Source organism: Rhopilema esculentum, chromosome 21 (assembly GCF_057945365.1).
Source record: "Rhopilema esculentum isolate cy_ngs chromosome 21, ASM5794536v1, whole genome shotgun sequence".
In the NCBI taxonomy this organism is placed as follows: Eukaryota; Metazoa; Cnidaria; class Scyphozoa; order Rhizostomeae; family Rhizostomatidae; genus Rhopilema; species Rhopilema esculentum.
The window spans coordinates 3,644,260-3,665,114 of NC_142835.1; the positions used below are offsets into that span (position 1 = coordinate 3,644,260).

Genomic DNA, 20,855 nt, shown 5'->3' on the forward strand with positions numbered 1-20,855 from the left:
GACTGCCTAAAATATTCTGCTAATGTAGCGCGCTCAGTTTTGATGTTAGATCTTACTTAGCATGAAATTAGCATATCGTAAATATCTTTGATAATATCAAGAGGTTTAAAATAACATGTAGGTTCTTGGGATATTTCAACGTGGATTTATAATCAATCTTTGCAGTTGCCATTTTAGATAAAGATAAGATAAAGAGATTTTGTCCTAAAAAGTATGAATTTTACAATGAATAAATGCTTTTCTTACATTGAGTAAATCCAAGAATAGAAAATGAAATAAGATTTGACTTAGAATGATCTGCTTTCCTTCTGAAGACTGCTTTGTCTTTCCTGAAAAAGTGCAGTGATAAAAATTCTATAGAATAACCTCTTTGGAGATTGGCTGCAGAGATGTGGTTTTATAGATGAATATGTAGGATTACTGTACCGTGGTGTCAAATAAAGACGTTTTGAACATAGCTGGAACAGCTAGAAATTTAACGAGAACCATCCGGCAGGGTCAATTGAGTTTCTGGGGCATTTAATGCGCAGGAATGAGTTGGAGAAGGTAGTTCTCACAGGAATGGAAGAAATTTCACTTGTTTTCCGTGAATTGAAATCGAAATTCCTGTTGGTGAAGATCTGCCTGGTATTTAGATCGGACAATATTATCCAAAATGTCTGTCTTTCTTTTGCCTGCTCCTTGCCATGACCCCTTAAATCGTCTGGAATAAAAGGGCTGGTAAAAGAAACCCCCGCTAGCAATTAAGTGTTTGGTTAGCCGCTTATTTAATGGAATGTAAAAAGGATTTCTTAAAATCTGTTTTCTTTTAATTAATATAACTATTCAGTTTCTAATGTGTTCACTCTTTTTTGCCTTGATGCGCTTTTTCACGCTACAACGAGCTTCGTTGTACACACCTTGAAGTCTCTTAATGGAGGCTCGAAAATGATAAACAGCAGGTCTGGAATAAGGATATCACGGGCCTAGAGATAGGATTATATCTTTTTGTTACGGCTGGGTATTTGCAAAAATTAATAAGTTTGGATTCTTATTCTGTGGTTGGTGTGCATTTTATTCCTGACTTAAGAGTAGTAAATGTGGAGGCGCAGAAGCGGTAAAATAACAAATCAGGTTCTTTCATCACTGAGTTGTGTTTCAAAAAGTTGAGATGTAAAAAGCCAAAATGGATGGGCAGGTGGAAATATCTTTTGATATCTTGCGTGCATGGGAGCTGACAAATCTTTACGAAAAGGCTTATTTCTTTTCCGTTCATGTTTTGCTTCTTTTTCTTGGGATTTATTCGATTCGGAAGCGTGCCTGCAACTCCAGGGCTAGGCCTTCATCAACCACAGCAACTGGATCTGGAGATGATCACGTTGCACGAAAAAATGCAGGTTTTACCGACAAAATCAAAAGTCAAGATGGGCGGAATTTCATATGGGCTAATCAGCTTGCACTTTGGCTACTTAAAAATAGCACATCTTATGTAAACAACACGTTTGATGCTTGGAGATCAAAGATGAACGGACGGTTGCTATCGACCACTATTGATGTAAGTGCTGCTGCATACAAGCAACAATAATCGCATATTTTATGCATAGTTTATTCTGTTAACCATGTTGAAAGTGCGGTAAGGGCGTGATACTATTCACCTTGCCATTTTCAGTGTGCCTGTGGAACAGAAACTGAAACCCAATAATGGCTTCCAAAATTGACTGGCAAAATCTTACTCGATCACAGTTTTTTTTTGTTTTTTTGTGATTTCTATGAATTTCTATAAAGATGCTCTTTAATGAAAATTATGTGACATGTGGCTATGATATATGACATCAAGATAAATTATGAACTTAAACCCCATAATAATTCGATTACTCACCCCCTCAAATAAGAACCCCTCTGCCCTCTTTTTGTATCAAGATTTAAATATGCCCCCTCTTGAATAAGCTCTCCGCTACTATCTTGTCAGATTTTGATAAAAGCAGCAAATTGACTGCATCTCCTTTAAAACCCATATTGTAGTTTCAGAAATTTGATAGGACTTTTCCACAAATCTTGTCGCTTTGATGCTGGGTTCAAAAAGCTTTGATGCTGGGTTTTGAATAAACCACCTTTCTCGGTATGCCCCCCTGCTTAACACTGAGTTTTGCATTAGGCCTCTAGGCCTTCTTAAAATTATTGCACTGATATTTGTTTCCTATATGAAATCAAAATATTCTAATTCCAAAATTTGTTGTAGGCAAAGGTTCATATTGAAGATATAGACAAAGAATCTTTAAGGTTTCAAGTGACAGGAATCAATTCAAAGCAGTCACTCAAAGATGGTCAAATGGTATGGGTATTTTACATTTTTTCAAAATATTAAAAAATATATATAAGATACATTAACTATAAACATTTTATCGTGACAAAATTTCTGACAAATATTTTGACAAAATTTTCCTCGACTATATTCAAAATGGGACGAAATTTGGTCATGAAATTTGAATTTTTTTTTGCCTTTAAGATTTTTGAGAATTCCCATAGAAAAACTATTGCTTTAAGCCAGGAATCAAATTTATGTATCCTTTTAATCTTTTCAATGTCAATTAAGCCGTTTTATCCCTTTTCATCATCTTCATAATTATCTTTAATGAAGGCATCATCATAATCATCATCACAATCATCATCATCATTGTTGGCTCTCCGTTTTTGCCATCATTTGATAAAAATAATTCTTAATCAATGGTGTAGCAAGGGGGAGGCAAGATGGGATGGAAGCCCCCTCCCCCAATGGCAAAAAATATCCTTGAAAAAGGGTGTTTTCTGGCATTAAAATGGTTTAGGCCCCAATTTGTTACTTGCTCAACTTGTCTTTGTCCCGCAATCCCACAGCGATGCTACTGGTATAACTGTCTTTTGTCACTGGTTTCAAAAGATTCGACCTCATTCGTTTAAGGTACCTGCACTTTTCAACCCAAATTTCCTGACCAATTTTCCTATTGGAAATGATCTTATGCTCTCCCAATCTTATATTTATATTCAATTATACTTTTAATTATACTTTGTTTATGAACTTCATACCATTTAGATAGAGATTCTTTGAATGCTTAAATAATCTCTTTTGACCCCAACTTTGCATAAACTGAGTAAATATACCGCTTTAATTTGGTTTTCCTGACATGCTGTTCTGTGTAAAAAAGCTGCCTGCGGGAGGGGGGAGTTGAGCCAAATTCCGAAATGATGCTGAAGCCCCCAAGTCTCCACAAAGTCAGTACCTATGAGATTTATTGAAAAGCAAACTGTGTGTTTGCCTGTTAAGACTTTTTGATATGTTGCTGTCTCTGTATTAAAAATCTACGATGAAATTTTGTCGTGATGAAATTCTGAAAAATTGTCCAAAATTCTTTCTGACAAAGTTTATGCACCAAAAAATTTATCTGAGGAAATTTGTTGTTGTTTAAGTATGTATATATGTAAATGAATGAATACATTTGGCATCATGTGTTTAATTATGTATATATGTAAATGAATGAATACATTTTGCATCATGTGTTTAATTATGTATATATGTTAATGAATAAATACATTTGACATCATGTGTATATTCACTAAACATGCTAATTTATTATAAATATATCATATTATACATTCATTTGAAAATATTTTCCTCTATAAGTATTTTTATTTTTATCAGCTAACTTGTATATAAATATAAATATATTATATAATTATATAAATATATTGTTAGCTATCGTGTTTAAGTGGATAAAAATAATTTGCAACAACACCAACATGCTAATCAAAGCTTTACTTAAACCCAAGCTCAAACTAATACACCTATTCCCTCTTGTGAATTGAAACACATCAATTGACTTCATGTCAAGTTGCACAACAGTATCTCAGGCCATGCTGGGAATAAAATGGCAGAGGTGCAATGAATCGCACTCCTTGTGGTGCCAAGGCGTGCAATGGTGTGCTATTGCACGAAAGTACTTAATAATACAGTCAGCTGTATATGAACTAGACTACATAACTTTATCATAAGAAAACATAAGACAAGGCTAGTCCAATCAATACATTTTATCAAACAAGCTTTATTAATGCAAGCCCAACATATTAAAGAGAAAAACATTAACAATGAGGTAGGTTAATTAATATGTAATCCTGCAGTTTATAAACCCTTCTGGTCTGCTTCTCCTGACAATCTCGTTCTCAAAATTTAAGAATTCTAACTGTGTTTTCGCCATAAAGAAAACTTATCTGTTGACTAGTGCTAGAACGAATTAAATAGTTAATTGCACGTTTATACTTTGTAAGAAAGCTATAGTAGCTAAATCCTCACAATTCAAAGTCTTTTAATTTTGGAACATTTTTGACCACATTTTATTAGTAAAAGTTTCTAAAGAGTTTTGATTTGCATACAGATAAGAAAAAATGCACATAAAGTAAACTGTATATAGAGGAATTGTGAGTCCTGAGAAAACGGGATTTTACTGATCGCACTTGCAAGATACACTCGTAAATCAGTGTAATCTGGGTCAAATCATTTAAAGCTTAAAGAACAATAAGCCTGTTTAAATAAACAAAGCCTTACATATGCCATGGGGTTGTAACTACAGTGGAATCCCGATATAACGAACTCTGAAGGGAACCAGAAAATAGTTTGTATATCGGGAGTTTGTTAAACCGAGAGATAACGTTTTTTGGGGGTCCTTTCGCAGTTCACGCCTAACAAACCTGTGGTGGGCTTGTTTAGGCTATCTCCAGCCATACATGTACCATTTAACTAAAAAAAAACTGAATTCAAATAATACAACTGGCTGGTCATTGAAAATGAAAATCTTAATGTTCCTTTTATAACTTGGGACCAAAAGATTGGCAAAGCTGGTATCACTTCGCTCCTAGTTGGTGCCTGAATGATGTCTTCGATTACTTCACATTCTTACTTGTCTTTTTCTGCTTCTCCATCTGGGTCTCTCAATAAAATTTTGTCGTCTCTCATTGCCAATGTCTCATATGTAAAAAGGTATTCAGTAGTGTCAATGTACTCATTTGCAGTAATTTCTGACGCAATCAAACTTTCATCTCGTGGTCTGAGTCTATCAGCCAGTACTTGAAATGTATCATCGGCATGTTTTGCGATTTTAAAAATGATAAATGAACACCGAAAATAAATAAACAAAAATAACAGATGACAAATTTATGAAAGTTCGTTATATCAAGGGTAATTATGATGAAGGGACCTAAAAATGGTTCGTGATAACGAGCGTTCATTATATCCAGGGTTAGTTATACCGAGAGAATTTGTAATGAGTTTGTTAGGCAGAATCAAAGGGACCAGGCATTTAGTTCGTTATACCGGGAAGTTCGTTATATCCGGGGTTCGTTATATCGTGATTCCACTGCAGCTATTGCAAATGAGATAAGCGATCACAACCGCAAAGCAAGGATTATCAGCTTAAAAGGTCGAGTGATTTTCAGACCTCAACTCAAAACTTTGATAAAGAAATTATGGAAACCTTCGTTTACAGGGGTTTTTCGCCACTTTCAAAACTTCTGTTAGTTTTAAACATGGTATCATCATGTGCCTTGAAAGTCTGGCTACTAGAATCTGAAGAAATCGAGAAATGGATGTTTTCATCCAGAAAACGTTTACCATAACTTTAAGCAAATTAGAATATTCGCCAAATTTTCCGTCAAGTAGAAATCAAATAGAAACGATTGCGTGATTATCACCTTCGTTCATAATTGAATTATGATAACAAAATTACATTGGGCCATATTGGTCACTTAAGAATAAAGTGTTCAGATTATTTAAGGCGTGCGATAAACTGCACTTCTGAGCAATGGAAGGCGTGTGCCAAGGCGTGGGCGTGCGATCGCACGCCATTCCCAGCATGGCCTGGTATCTTAAAGAAGACTGTATCATCTGTACGTCCACTTCTCCTTTCTTAATGATGTTTTTCCTACTTTTCCTTCCAAATAAGCTAGTGTTTGTTCCCTTGAAACAATCTTCCTGCACATGATGTTCCCGAGAAAGCACAACAACTTTTTCTGTATTTTTCTCTTTTTTTATAGAATATTGCGGTTATGCTTCATGTTGAAGAATTGAAAATGCAAATTCAGTACATGTGTGCAGATCAGCCATTTTTGTCCACACAGCTGAAACTTCAGTCAATTGCCTCTGTGGTATGTAGAAAGAAAATTCTTTGCATTGTATTATTTTTATTTATTAAGTAGTTTGAGCCCCCATTCCAGCTAAAGGTTAAGCATTTATTGATTATCCATTGTAAAATTTGTTTCCATAGAAAGAATTTTATCAAACAGTGTGTGATTTTTAGATCTGTTAGTGTACATTAAGTTCAACTTTCTGTTAAACTTCTGTCTCCAGCTAATATGTTAGTACTGCAATTTTTCGTTGGTCAGATAAAAAAGGCAAAAGGTGTGTTGCCTCTATGAATCTGTTGACATGGTGTGTTGACAATCAATCAATCCTGCATTATTTTTCATGGCTCCTTTTAGAGAAATGTCTGTTTGGGGTAGCTGCTATATATATTATTGTAAGAACCATCCTGTTTTACAATTCATTTTTAACACACTGTGTCCTGCACCGTAAAACAGGCCGGTAAAGCAGTAATCTTTCCTAACTGTTTAGGTAACTAAAATAATAGACTTCAGTTGAAACGTTTATGCATCTTTTGCTAAAATATTTACCTACCAGCTCATGTCTCTTTTGTAGTAATGGAATCAATATTTTTTGTCAGGAGTGATAATTTTCTGCTTAAAGTCCTACACTTTTCTTTATATACATTGGCATAGGCCTGCTACCAGCTGTCCCTCCCCCTCTCTCCCGAGTTGCCCCTTTCTTGTGGACGTTTGATAGAATGTTTTCAAAATTTGAGTCATTTGAAGAATGTTTTCATCATAAAATAACCCAAACTTACTAGAACTGTCAAAATTTTGTTCCTGGATCGGATCCCACTAGAATTTGATTAACAGCCAAAAATTTCACTTGGATCGAAGAATTGGTGCCAATTCTTATGGTTCAAGGTTATGGTATCAATTCCTATCTGAGTTGAAATTTATTTGCATTGACTCCTCACCTACCACTTTATATTTGTTGTGATCCTTAACTGGAAGAAATTGTATTTTTCTTTATTACCAAACACGTTTCAGGAACAGGACAAAAATCCTTCCTCCACACCTGTCATGACACTGTTTGTAAATTTTAAAGCATCTTTCTATCTTCTTAAATAGCTTCACATTAAACTGGTCAATGTAAATTCAAAGCCCAAGGTTTCACTTTGTCTTGATGGATTTTCAATAAATGACTGCAACATTTCAATAGAAAAGGTATGTGTAATTTATTTTACTTTTTGAAAGTTTGTTCATTCTGTGTTCTATCAATTTAAATCCCGAAGCTCCATCTGTCCCTAGATTTGCTAGCTATTTGCTGAATTCAGAGTTACTTGAATCTTACACTACCTCTTATTGAGGATTAGAGTGCATTAATGTGGAATGCATTATGCATCCTGAGGGAGCAGTCTATTGCCTTACTTGTTCGTAAATCTTCTCAATTGCAAAACCCTTTAATTTGTCATGGTGCATGTAAATTTGTTGTAGGAAGTCAATGAAAATGACATGGCTATTATAAAAGACGCGTTTAAGAAATCGTTGCAAAACAGTGTCAGTCTTGATATAACTAAGGGAATTTTGAAAAAAGAGGTTTGTATGCCATTGTATGTGGCCGTAAAATTTTTACTTCGGTTTCATTGTTTTGTCAGTTACTTGAATTTTTTTCGTTTTTCAAAATTCTTGAAGCTTGTGTACCATGTTTTGAAGAAGATCCCTGGTCCTAGATAGCATCACACACTGTCAGTTACATTGCACAAGGGTGATATAGAAAGGGCATAGGAGCCAATCAAAACGCTAGGACGAGTGTTTGAAAATATCCTTCAGTTAATCATGTGTTATGTTTCCGCTGTTTCTTGCCATTTTGAATTGTACAACGTTTCGCCTGTTTTTATGTGCATGTGTTTGTTCACATGTTGTTTCTGACCTAAACATTGTTTAATACCGTTACTGCAGGTTATAGCAAGATAGTAATAAGACTTTTTATTATGTTATAGAGAAACCAAGTTTGACATTGTTTGTCTGTAATCTAAACAAAAATAGCATTTCCAAGCCTCGTTTTTGTATAGTTATAACGAGATTGGCGTAATGATAAAAATAAGAATGTGTATGTAAATATGTGCATCAGAACTGATACAATAGAAGCTGGTCATGCATCTAACATTATCGTATTTTAAGTCTCTGCTTAAGGCCGACCTCCACTTGGCCGCGCGTACGGAAGATTTAGGAAACCGAAACCACGTACATACATTCAACTGGAGATAGCATGACCACCAGCGAAAATATGCAAACAAACATGGCAGTTGTAAATCTGTGAAGAAAGTTGTTGTTAGAAAGTGAAGAAATAGAACGTCATTTCTATCTGAAACTAGCCAGAGAGGGATGGTATTGCGTCAGGGAAATTAACCAGCAACAAAAAGTTGAAGGTGAATACAATTTTCTTATTCGACAAGTACAAGTGTCGGATACCGAATTAATTTGAATGATGTTTCGAATGTCAGCTTCAAATTTTGAAGAATTATTAAGATATGTTGCTCCTCATTTGATTCGGAAATCGATAAAAAGGGAACCAATTCAGCCTCCTGAATGTGTGTGTGTTACATTGCGTTTCCTTGAAAAGGATGACGCATTCAACACTACCGCTGGCAACTATCGTATGAGCGGAAGTTTTTTCAGTCAATCTGATTGGATAAATGTCAGTGAACAACAAGCGGCCGCTCTGAAAGTCGCCTTGAGCTTGACTGTCTTACGTGCAGAAAACTGTCACGGACGGCCGCCTGACCTGTCTACGTGATTCTCAATTTATTGCCTTTGAGCACGCGCCAATTTAATCGCACCGTACGCGCGGCCAAGTGGAGGTCGGCCTTTACGCGCTGCGTTTGTCAACGAGACATAATTATCTTTCTTGTTTTCTTGCATATTTGATAAGCAGCTGCTACGCTGTTGTTTATTTCATAAATGAATATGAAGTCAATGTTAGCAAGAACATAGCACACGCTGAATAACGTAATATGGGGGCTGAGACTTTATTAGCTTCTGAGACTAAATCGTTGCTTATCAGTTGTCAGTTAGTTTTAGTGGGTGTTTGTCGAAAGAATGAGGCTTTCACTGTATTGATTTAAAAGCCCTATTGAAAGCAAAGCTGACATTAGATCTGTTGCACCTGCCTTTTCCATGCATTTTCGCACCCTGACTATTAAAGTGTTTCTTGTTTTGTTTCTGCTCTTCTCATGCTTTCCAAAAGCAGTGCTCTGTTTCTCGTGTCAAAATGCTCCTCAAGTATGTGGCAAGAATCGCATCACTCATGCATAATATATCACTGCCAGTGGTGCTCGTGTTCAATGTAATATTCGGAACTGCAAATGCAAACTTTCAACTTTAAATTTGCCCACACTTAGACTAAAAAGACTTTGAGCTTTTACAGTCAGCTTAAATTTCAAAGGTGGTTTTTCTATCACGCAGCCTCTATTTCCGCATCTAACTGCTTCTTGGTAATGCGTCTGAACCGATTTTTCTTTGTTTATGCTAACCTAGGCACACCGAATGCTCCAGGCACTCTCGTCATGTCTTTGCTTCCCTGCAAACATTTTGTAAAGTAACTATTTATCTGTCTTTCATTCATTATAATCATCATTACTAGAAGTCAGTGTTCTTATATATTCTGTCATTAGCATCATATAGATTGTTTCTAAACAGCTTCCTTTCAAAAACGTACCTTATTTATTCAAAAATGACTAGTTTTTAGATATATTCAAAAGTCTGAATAAATTATCCATAATTTCAACATAGTAAACATAATAAATTATTCGGGTGTCAGTCTTTTTTATCACTAGCAATCGTTGAGTACAAAATTTATCATAATTTTATGTTCTCTAATGCAAATAAAAATCTCAATTAAACCTGATTACATTCGAGTGTCAAGAAAATAGGGATTTTTCTCTGGCTTGTTTTCACGATCTTTGCACATGACTACAAAGGAGCTACACTATGTTTCTTATATCCCATGTATGCCAATGGACGATTTATGAATTTAACCTCATTTCGTGGTCTGTAGAAGGTTAGTTTCCTAGCCATAGTTAATTTCATATTCTGAAGACATTTTTTATCATTTGATCATTGTTATTAAATTTCTTTTTGCCATTCCTCATTGCTTTAGTTTTGTGAAAGGAGTTTATGGCTGATAACGAATACGACTTATATTCATTTCAGCTAAAGATAGAGGCAAAAACCAAAGAAACACAAGCAGAGGAAGATGAGATTGACGGTATTCGGCTTTTATACCTTACATATTTCTTACTATCTTGGCTGCTAGAAACTCGTGCGTATAGAGATTCCTAGTGTATACAGACAAAATTTATAATAATATAGTTTTAATAATATACAGACAAAATATGGTTTTTCTTCTGCGGGCTTAACGCGGGTTGTACATCAAAATATGTTTTGCGAAAGATACAAAACCGTGTACTTTGATTATTTTCTTAGCATGCATCTGTTGAAGTTAACTTTTCCCATGTAACAATGCTCGATCCATTTTTTACGTCAATGAGAAAGAACATATGCCGGCCACTACGTTCTTCGATATTCCTTGTTTTGTTGACTTCCTAATACGGTTTATTTGTTAGTCTTTCTTCTTCGAAGACTTGTCTCGATCAATTATGTACGAGAAGATCACTTAAAGTTGTTGAAACGAGTAAAAATAAGGTATTTGTGCCTGACCAATCAGTGCGAATAGGCACATCTGTCGTCACTACGTTTGACACTGATTCATTATTTGTCAACTTTATTTGCGGTCCTTTCCAAGTTTACAGCACCTGATCGTGGTGTTTTTCAAGGCCTGTATAACTCATAGTCTTTCCTGTGCTCGAGCTGGGGTGAGTTCGTACTCTTGTTGTTCTTTCATACTGAGCTGCCGTGTGGGTTTCTGTTAATAAGTAGCTACGAGCTTTTTTATGAACATAAAACAGAAAAAAACAGTATTTACCCTTTCATTGTTTTGATAACACATATTAGATAGTTCCCTAAGCAGGTTGTTTGATTTTGATTTCTCAGTAAAAACACAACTCTATACACATATGCACGTTGAGAATATCTCGAGATCAACTTCCAGTGTTAGTGTTGGTAAATTTTGATGCAAGATGGTGAATCTTTTTGATACGAGTTGACTTTGATTGTTCAGACATGATTGCTCATATACTCATAACTGATCCTGGTACATATAATCTTCTAAACAGCTCCAATTTATCCAGCTCTTCATTTGATCACAACAATCGTTTATGTTAAAACACACTAACGTTTTATGTTGTTTTTCAGTTTATCCTTGTTGTTTCTTTTGTAAACTGACCGATCCTTCAAAAAATTTCCTCAATTATTATGTATATACATTTTATATTACGCTTTGGAGTATAGAACAAGACGGCTCTAAATAGCAGCTCCGAGTGTTAAGTTTTTGACAGATATCTGACGATTGCATTAAGCGTGAAACTCGAAGTAGCAACTTAGAGTCGTCTTGTTTATAGACCAACGCGTGCACAGCTTTGCCTATACGACATTGGGCACTTTATGACAGACCGGTAAAAATTTATTTGCATTACATTTTCTATTGTATCATGAGTGATCAAGGGTATTTTTGTTGTTGGTCTTAAAGATCCTTTTTGTGATATCTTATGCTAAAGTGGTCCAAAGATATCGTAATCTCTTTTAAAATCTGTTTTGTCTAATATTATTTTGAAATGATTATCGCAAAATTCATCTGATTTGTTTGTCACAACATCCACTCTCTTTAAGTATTTTCTCACTATTTTTCCTTTTGATTTTTGGTCGTTTTTTGTTGTGTTGCATCAATACGCTACATATCAAAATGATAGTATTACATCTCAAGTCAAATCAAAGGAATTTTAACAAACACCAACCTGCAGTTAACATGCATTTATCTTACGAGAAATCATCTTCTAATAATTTCTCTTGTCATCGGTTGATTTTCACTTTTTGTAATTAATAATGTGTTAGTTTTTACTTTTCTCTTTAAAAGACTCTAAAGTGATTCTAGGAATTTTGATTAATTCTAGAAACTCAAAGGCATATTTTCGTCACCGACTTAGACTCGGCCATTGCAAAAGTTGCATCTGAAGAAGCAAATATGAGACGGATTGTGATTTCAAAGCGAGAGTGTCGTGGGCCAAAAATCAAAATCCCCTCGCAACGTATGATTGCTACTCCAGAGATCACAGTGCAGCCAGCAACACCTTTAAATGATGCAATCGATCAAGGCGTGTTTATTCCTAAAAATCCGATAAAAGATGACATAGTACCAAGCTATTTGTCACTTGGCGAGGGTGAAACTAAATGCTTGGAAACGCCAGTGGAGAGTTTAATGTCGGCAAAAACAGACAGCGATGAAAGTGCAATTAGCAATGTTGTACAGGAGAAAATTGAAGCTACAGAAAGCGACAACCAAGTTCTTGATACCATTGGCTCAGCTCCTGCAATACTGGTGGAACAGCCACAAAAGACTGACGTCACCCCTCTGGAAGAAGTTGAAACTAAAGAAATGCCAAATATACAGTCTACCTCTTTGGAGGAAAAACAAGATGCGCCTTCACCGTCGTCTAGTGAAAGCTCAAGGGATGATAGACGAAGGCCTAGGCCTAGAAGTCTTTACGAGTTGGATCGTGAAGAATGTGACTCGGAAGGAGATTTTGAAAGATTCGGCGACAAGTCATTGTCACCAGAGAAGAGTAGCAAAAGCAAGTTAGGGAGAGTTAATACGTTTCATCTTGGTTCAAAGTCGATGATGTCGATTGGTGAGTAAAAGCTTTAAGATACTTTGATATAGACAAGGTATAAAGAAGCAATTTCCTTTTTATTTCATGAGAATGTTTTGTGTTTTATTAATCATAGCTCATGAAATGTTTCGGACCTGAATCTTTTTCGAGTTCAGACGATTTCAGAAGGTATATAATTAGGAATTAAAGTACAATAGTACTTGAAAAAATAGCGAATTTGTTAACGAAATTTCGAGTATAGTCTGTTACCAGACTTCAGGTACAAAGTAAAAGAGTCAAAGAGTAGATTGAACTTTTGAAAGGCGAAAACGGTGAAAGAACTTTGGCTATTTAATGTTGAATTAGATTTTTATGCAAAACTATAAAATAACGTCTTTTCGCCAATCTAGTGTTTTCATTAGTTTCAAAGGATCAAAATATTGCTGAAGCATACTTTTGTAAATAATTGTAATAAACTGCTCAATTTTATATATTACCTTGCCATAAATATGTGGAATGTTTTCAAACCCAGTACTGTTTCAGGATAAATGATATCTCGTAGCTGTTGAGAAAATCAAAATATTTGCACTATCTAGGGTATTTCAGGCCTATTCGATCTTCAACCCTTATGATGTACCATACTGTTCTTGAAACTGATATTTTTTCCTAAACATAATAAGCCGTGATTTATTAATGCATGTGGTTGACCTTCTCCTATCGAGGATCTTAGTATCTTGGAAAAATGACATTATGTTTTCAGGAATAATCTGTTACTTTACTGTTCGCTATTTTGACGTGAAACAGAATTATTTTCCCGATACTATATTACTTAATAATCATTTTTATTCTAGCTGTCACCCCAAAAAGATCAAATAGTACAATGTTACGTAAGTCTATATATTTATATTTTCCACAGTACAGTTAATTACCGGTATCGATTAGCTTGGTGATATGTTTCTGCCTTGGAAAAACTACAAAGTTTTGTAATGTTTTTCAAGAAATTTCAAGTTTATATCGTTAGTCTGTAGCAGAGTTGCAAAAAGTATCGGAACCTGGGAACTATATTCCAAGAAAAAATTTTCACTTGGCAGAAAATTTTCAGCAAAACCTGTTAAGTGACAGCTGTTTTTACATCAACAATGACATAAAATGAAAGGCTAGAAAAGGTGACTTGTAAGTATGAACAGGTAACTAGATTCATCTCCCCTGAAGTTGGCATCTATTGTATTTGCCAAATACAAAAAAAGATGTAATAAACAACCAAATTACGACATCTTATTATAAATTTTCTCTAGACCCAACAAATAAGAAGCCCTTGTGTAAAAATTTGTGCGTACTATTTGGAGAGCTATAGTACACAATACTTTCACCTCACAGAAAAATTTGTGTCATGTTTCCCAGGTTCGTAGAAAGGAAAATATTTTTTTCAGCTCTGGGTAGCGTCGTTGAAAACTCAATTATTACGGATTCAAAATTATTACAGTTGCTGAACACAGTTGCTGTGATACATGGCTGCTAAAAATTAGCATACAACTGTTTTAAACCTTCCACTGTAAGACCTCAATCTCTGGTATAACAGAGACCTGCTACAAAGTCCTTGCTTGGGATGATTGTCTTAAAAAACTTTCAAAGCGCATACGATGAACAGAAGGCTTATCTGACGATTAAAGAGAGTGGTTTTTTACATCACCGGCCTGATTTCTTCAAATAAGCAAACCCGAGATAACAGGTGTTACTAAGTTTTTGCTATGTCTTCCATCCTTTTATCTGTGACTCAATCTAAGGACGTTCAATTCAGTTTTGCTCTGTGAAAAAAGCTTTTCAAAAAACAAGCGAGTTTACCGGCATTACCAAGTTTTTCGAGAACTGCTTTTTGCTCTTAGGAAAACTTTGTATTACCTGAAACTGCTCAGTAATCGCAATTTGGCTCCATTGATTACAATTCTTATAGAAACAGCGTCCGATAATTCAAACTCATCATTAGCGTCCGAAATTAATTGTAATTATCGGGCAGTTGAACTGTAGAGATTTTGATTGAATCATTCAAAAGATAGATGTTGACGTTAGAGTTTTACTCCTTGGTTTGCTGCAGGATCCGCTACCAGTCAGTGGTCACTGACGTCACCAGTTGGATACAGCCCAAGCAAGCCATCTGCATTGGTAATTGAAGCCGATGAGCTTGGTAAAAAACGGTTAGTTATTTCCATGAAACTATTCTCTACTTTTTATAATATATTTCGTATTTCTTATTTTGCTGTTATGTTCAAGAGCCCAAGCGAAAATATGCCTGTAATTGGCCAATCACGTTATTTATGTTGCTATCTGAGACCTCTCGGGGGTTATTTTCTCCTCAAAAGTAACATACCCTATCATTTTCATTTTACAACACTCTTACTAATGTACTTTTGCCACAGGTACTTCCATGTGCCTCCTGCTGTAGCAAGAAAAGGGACCTACGAGCAACATGGAGTTAAGCTTCATGTTTACAGTGGACACATTTTCATTGCCCAGCACTTCAACAAACCGTGAGTCTCCTAGCTCTTGCATAATGCCTCTACTTGTCTTTGATCTCACATCTCTGTTATCAGATCGTAGATACTTTTTTCTTAGTTGATAACTGATAAACTGCACAACCTAATGCACATTTGGTGCTCTCTACATGACAAGAATTAACATTGCACTGAAGCATTATCTGCTTATCAGCACTAATTTGCGTTTTCAAGAGATTCAAGTTGCAACAGAGAAAAATACTCACTTCTTGTAAATTGAAATTGGTGGATTTTTTAAAAGTTTCAAAAATTGCTAGATGTGATTTACTTTTCAATTTTATAGAAACCCTTGTACAAACTTAAGCATTCGGCACCCCTCCTCTCCCCTCGCCCTTATTTCATGCTTTCTAGCTGACAATCCTATTTAGACGGCTGGAAGGTTTATATTAGTACTGAGTTAAAAATGAACAATTTCCGGGGAGGGGGGGATGGCTAGATGTTTGAAGCAGCAGAGGTTTGATTAAAAGGTACTTCTAGTCTGGCCGGAATCATTTTTTTAGCATTGTAAGTTAATGTGGTTCGACCCATTTTGTTAAACGTTCTGAATTTTTTGTGTTTGTGAACATTGCTTATGTGCCTGTCTAGTGATTTTGATTGTATTCTGATCTATCAGGCTGCCTCCATGCGCTGTTTGCAGCCTTCCACTTGCAAGACGAATGGGCAAGCAAGGGTACCAATGCAGAGGTAATACACGTAGCATTCTATTAGTCTTAGAGAAGCAATTAAGAGATATTCAATTGACCTGTGTTTGATAATAGGAAGAACATGAGATTTGTGCTCACAGCTTGAAGTTTGATAACAGCACGACATTGTGAATAACTTTGACATCTCTAATGATTCAGGTTTGTAATATTTTTGCAGATTGCAAGATCATAACACATAAACGATGTCACACATTAATCAACCATGTCTGCGAAGAAAGCAGTTTTCCAGCTTTAAATATGTAAGTAAAAATGAAAGCTGAGGTGTACTAGTATTATCGTCAAGAAAGTTATTTTATTTCTTTCTATTTTTGTTTTGTAACTTTTGGTAACTTTGCTGTTGGTTTCTGCAGTGGGTCTTGCATGGTTGTTTCTTTTTATGACAATTAGATTTATATTTAGACCAGTGAAGATATTTTGTAAGTTGAAGTTAGAGTGTAAAAAGTTGAGTATTCTTATCAAAGGACAACTGTTTTCAAAGCTACAACCCTCGGCAAAAATGGCTGAGATTTTTTTAAATAAAACCTGCAGTTTCCTGCCTGTTTCCGTCAATTCAATGTCGACTCACTTTACTTGACTTCTAGATGAGGCCAGCATCGGTCTTTCTAGGGAAAGTAGTGTTATTTCTGATTAACGGTGAATTAATTTCTGAATTTTTAAACTTATATTTCGTCACAATAGTATCGTCCAAGATTGTAGATATATTGTCGAAGCTACCTCCGTAATTTGTCAAATTTTGGCCACCATAGGTATGCAGGAAATGTGTTTTCTCTTTCCTTCTCTAAAATTTTCTGGCACTGTAGGACGTTTGCAGTATAACTAGTTAAATCGAATTGCAAAATACTTTGTCACCAGTGGATTCTTAATTTTTTGCTAACGATGATTATTAAAAATTTTCCTGCTCCAGTAAATTTCTATGCTTATTAGACATGCATTCCCTACTTTTTGTTACCTTTAGAGAATATCCTTGGAGTACAGACGTCTGAAATTGTCATCATGAGAATTTTGCCGTGGTGATGTGGGAGGATGGGTTGAACATCCAAACCAAATTTGACTTTCGCAGTAACTTTATCAAAATCATGCATATCTTGGCATACACTGAATGGTAATCAAATATGAGTGGAAATAAAAGTTAAAGTAATATATATATATAAATATAAACTAGCATTATGTTTAAAGCTGTTAATGGAAAATATTAGCCAAAATTGGATTATTTCTTTTAGGTTGTTAGGTTATTAGAATTATTTAGTTGTTGGTATAACATAGATATGGTTGCTCATGAAAAATTATTTTCTTTAGTAGACAGCAAGTTCTTAAATGCTTTTGATGTGAGTCTTATTGGCACTGGCACCATTTAGCCTCCCGTTTGTTAACTGGGCTATTATATGACGTACTTTAGGGAATGTGAGCAGGCGCGACGTTGATAAACAAAACAAGACTCTTTTTGATAGATAGGCTTGTTGTTGGTTGTTAATCCTAATTGCAATTTTGGGATTGTCAAAACCTATAATTTTCATGCAATGAGGTGAAGTAAGCTTTGTTTAGATTATTTTCTGCAAATATCTGGCGGTACAATCTGCTTTATTTAAACTGAATTATCAATCATATCGTTTTGGTATTTGGATATATTTGCTGCAGACTGGCTAAATGAGTCGTGGATAACTTTAGTAAATTGAAGTTGTTGTGGGTGTATTTAATACAAACTGTAGTTCGTATGAAAAAAAGCATGTGAGGTGTAAGTATTAGTTTTACGGTTGTAATTGTAAAATTCTGATTGTGAGATTGGTTTTCTGAGTATTAACTGTGAAAGATTGCATTCATATCGTTTAGTTTAACCGTACCTAGATTTGTCCCGGAGCTAGCACAGAACATAACATTACAACAGATGTGTGAAAATTGTATTGTTAAATTATGGTATATTTGTTTTATTTCTTTTGTTGCACGATGCTCTCATCGTTTGCAGAGGGAAGCAATTTTTTAATTATTTTTACATTGCTTCCTCGATTGTTAACAGGTTACTGGCGCCCAACATAGGATTCTCCATACATTTCCATCTTCCTGTAAGTGTATATCAATCGCTTAAGAGGGTCTTATATACCAAATGAGTTTTTCATGCATTAGGTCTGATAACTCAACTGCTTGGTAGTTTGGAGATTCGGATAATTTTGATTGTTCAGTCCAACATTTGATAATTAATACTTTTCGATATTGGAAAAAATTTGATTTTTCTGATCGTATTCTGAAGTCTTTCTGAATGTGGGACACCATCACATCACATCTTGTCCCTGGACAATATTCATATACTGAAGTTAAAATCTAGAATTCCTATCGTTATATCATTATAAACTTATATATCGTAGATCGTTATAAACTTAGCTCATCCACACTGCAAAGTATATGTTATTTGAATAACCTGACCTTGGTTTCGAGTACCGTCTTCAAACCAGCTTCTCTTCGCTGAAATAGATTTTTGTCATCTTAAGGTATTCCAGAACAAACCTGTAAACCTTAAAGAGCGTTTTTGTCGTATAGCGTTCGTTAGGATGAGAAAGATGAGAGTTTGATAAAAACATTTACAGTATGGTCAAGAATTGCCATTCAAGAAATATTTAAATTCATTGATTCTTTTGACAGAGCCTTTTCTAGCTTGAAGTCCCCTTTGTAAGAGGGAGCATTAGCATAGAAGAAAAATTTATAAAAACGAAACTTCAAGAACTTGAAGATTTTTATGAAAGAACAGTATTCGCGAATGGATGTGTCGACGCAAAGTAAATCAGAAGGTGGAACTTAAGTCTGTGAAGAATTAGTAGCCTTTTTCCGGATTGTGCCTGGTATGTGTAATCTATGATAAATTGAATTTTGTTTTCAGATCAACTTTAAGGAATTGATTTCCTGATCAAATAACGCCATTCAGCTAACCAATGTTTTCTGCATTTTCAATCCGAAAGGCTGCTCAATGAGAGGAACAGGTGATTCGGAGGCAGATGTTTCATCCCATTCATAGCGAAAATACGGACTTGGAAAATTTTTCTTGAACCAGCGCATTATTCAATGAGGTAATAAGTTATTTTGTTTGGGCAACCCAATTTATGGTTAAGTAGGGATTTTTTTATTGATGCTGCAGTGCAACAGGAGCACATTTAATAACATTCGATTTTCAGTCATAATTGGTGATATAATTTCAAGTATGATTACAAGTATTTGTTGCCGGCTCAGTGTCTTTGTTTTAATTCTAAAAGGCCATTCCAGGCCTTGCATTTTACTACGAAATTCATCTATCACTTTCCATCAACTTTTCTGAAAGGTTCTTGTTCATCTTCAGACTGTTCATGGAGACGCTGTCACTGCCAAACAAATCTTGACCAGCTCGCTAGATACAGTGAATGCAAAAACACAACGTCATAATCTTGATTATCCTATAGAGTTGCTTGCTCAATAGACTGTTGCCTATACAGAAGAATTCAGCACAGATTTTTTGTTTTGTTCATGATCAAGGTAATATTCTAAATATTTTACGTCTTCCTAAGCAAATAACACCCAGACCCATTCTGTGATTAACACTATAGGTGCCCACTATTTATCACCAAAATAAATTAGAAGTATTGAAATAATTTTTTAACTAAAATTTTTATCCGGTATTTTTAACCAACTTATATTTCTTTGCTGACAACCATTAGGCTTGCTTTAATTTTGCAGACAGATTGCAGTGGCGCCAGGGTGTAATCCATGTAACTTACTGGAGGTATCCGGCGTGGACTTCATAAAGTCCTTCGCGCTTCGCGTACTGTTATTTATTTGAACGAAGAAATAATAATGCTTGGTGAAAAGGTAGATGGGCTGTCTGCCTGTGTTTGGGGCAGCGTATGACTTAAAGCAACCGTTTTTGGCGATGTAACTATTTGGCGTTAGCATTAAAATGTTGAACCGGCGAAGCTTCAAAATTTACCGGTCTATGTCTGGCGTGAGGTTTACATATACCCCACCCTGGAAGTGGCGTCGCCAGGGCTTCAGTACAAAATGTGCCAACGAGGAATTGGGGTATTGTGTTTGCCTGAAGATCCCATTGTTTCCTTTATCGAATAAGGCATGCTTCAGATGTGTGAAGCCGTGAAAAAGGACATCATGCTAAATTTCAACAAATTTGACCCCTAACTTTTACGTCATACTTTCTCACAAAATAGGTCCTTCTGGCACCTGATCCCTCTGTCGTGAAGTCATATGAAATTAAAAAGCATTAGACAATTTGGTGGAACTTATTGTGATGTTAGGATATTCATAATTAAGAAGTACATTAATCTTCGTTTCAGACCAAGGGTGTGACTATTCCATTTCAACACATTTCAAATAAGTTAAGTGTTGGCCGAGTTAATTCATCTTCAGATCTTATTTATCTTTGTCACGTATTGTTATGCTCCAAACCCCCGTAAAAGTGCATGGCTTCATTTTTGAATAGTTCCTACCCCATGTTTAGATCAACTTTGACCACTATAAACAGTGACAGAAATTGCGGGGATGTGGGGACGAAAGCCCCCAGGTCGACAAATTTGCTCGTTTCTGGATGTTGTGTCCCTCCCCCACCTGAAAAACGAATTTTCGCCTCTGACTGAAATCTTCAAATTAGGCCGCTTAGGACTTGTTGATTTAAAGTTTTGATGGGGGATAATTCGAGGGTGTTATACGTGGAGGTACTTAAAAAATCGTCTCCGAATTGCTTCATTACAAATAGCTCGTTTTGTAGCTTTAGCGAAATT

General features: G+C 35.4%; 1 protein-coding gene across 3 annotated transcripts; it reads left to right on the forward strand.

Moving 5' to 3' along the window:
* The first annotated feature begins 1,007 nt into the window (after positions 1–1,007).
* LOC135684540 (uncharacterized) lies at positions 1,008–19,598 on the forward strand. Of its 3 annotated transcripts, XR_010515886.2 has the most exons (14): positions 1,016–1,534; positions 2,219–2,311; positions 6,040–6,150; positions 7,219–7,314; positions 7,585–7,686; positions 10,303–10,357; positions 12,159–12,893; positions 13,706–13,741; positions 14,947–15,046; positions 15,269–15,379; positions 16,017–16,087; positions 16,265–16,346; positions 17,063–19,160; positions 19,427–19,598. XR_010515886.2 is itself a non-coding variant. In XM_065200135.2 (13 exons), exons 1-13 carry the CDS (start codon positions 1,166–1,168, stop codon positions 17,088–17,090), a joined length of 1,989 nt encoding a protein of 662 aa, XP_065056207.2. In that variant the 5' UTR covers positions 1,016–1,165; the 3' UTR covers positions 17,091–19,598. The 3 variants fall into 3 exon arrangements, 2 of the variants coding, with proteins under 2 accessions (XP_088971128.1, XP_065056207.2); XM_065200135.2 differs by having other exon boundaries at positions 17,063–19,598; XM_089115002.1 differs by lacking the exons at positions 15,269–15,379; positions 16,017–16,087; positions 16,265–16,346; positions 17,063–19,160; positions 19,427–19,598 and adding an exon at positions 13,946–14,027 and having other exon boundaries at positions 1,008–1,534; positions 14,947–15,037.
* Positions 19,599–20,855: the final 1,257 nt, after the last annotated feature.

Coding starts and splice junctions, on each gene's coding strand:
- LOC135684540 (XM_065200135.2), top strand. CDS start 1,166: ATGGATGGGCAGGTGGAAATATCTTTTGATATCTTGCGTGCATGGGAG. Junction 10,358..12,158: donor AGAGGAAGATGAGATTGACG/GTATTCGGCTTT, acceptor GATTAATTCTAG/AAACTCAAAGGCATATTTTC. Junction 15,047..15,268: donor GATGAGCTTGGTAAAAAACG/GTTAGTTATTTC, acceptor CTTTTGCCACAG/GTACTTCCATGTGCCTCCTG.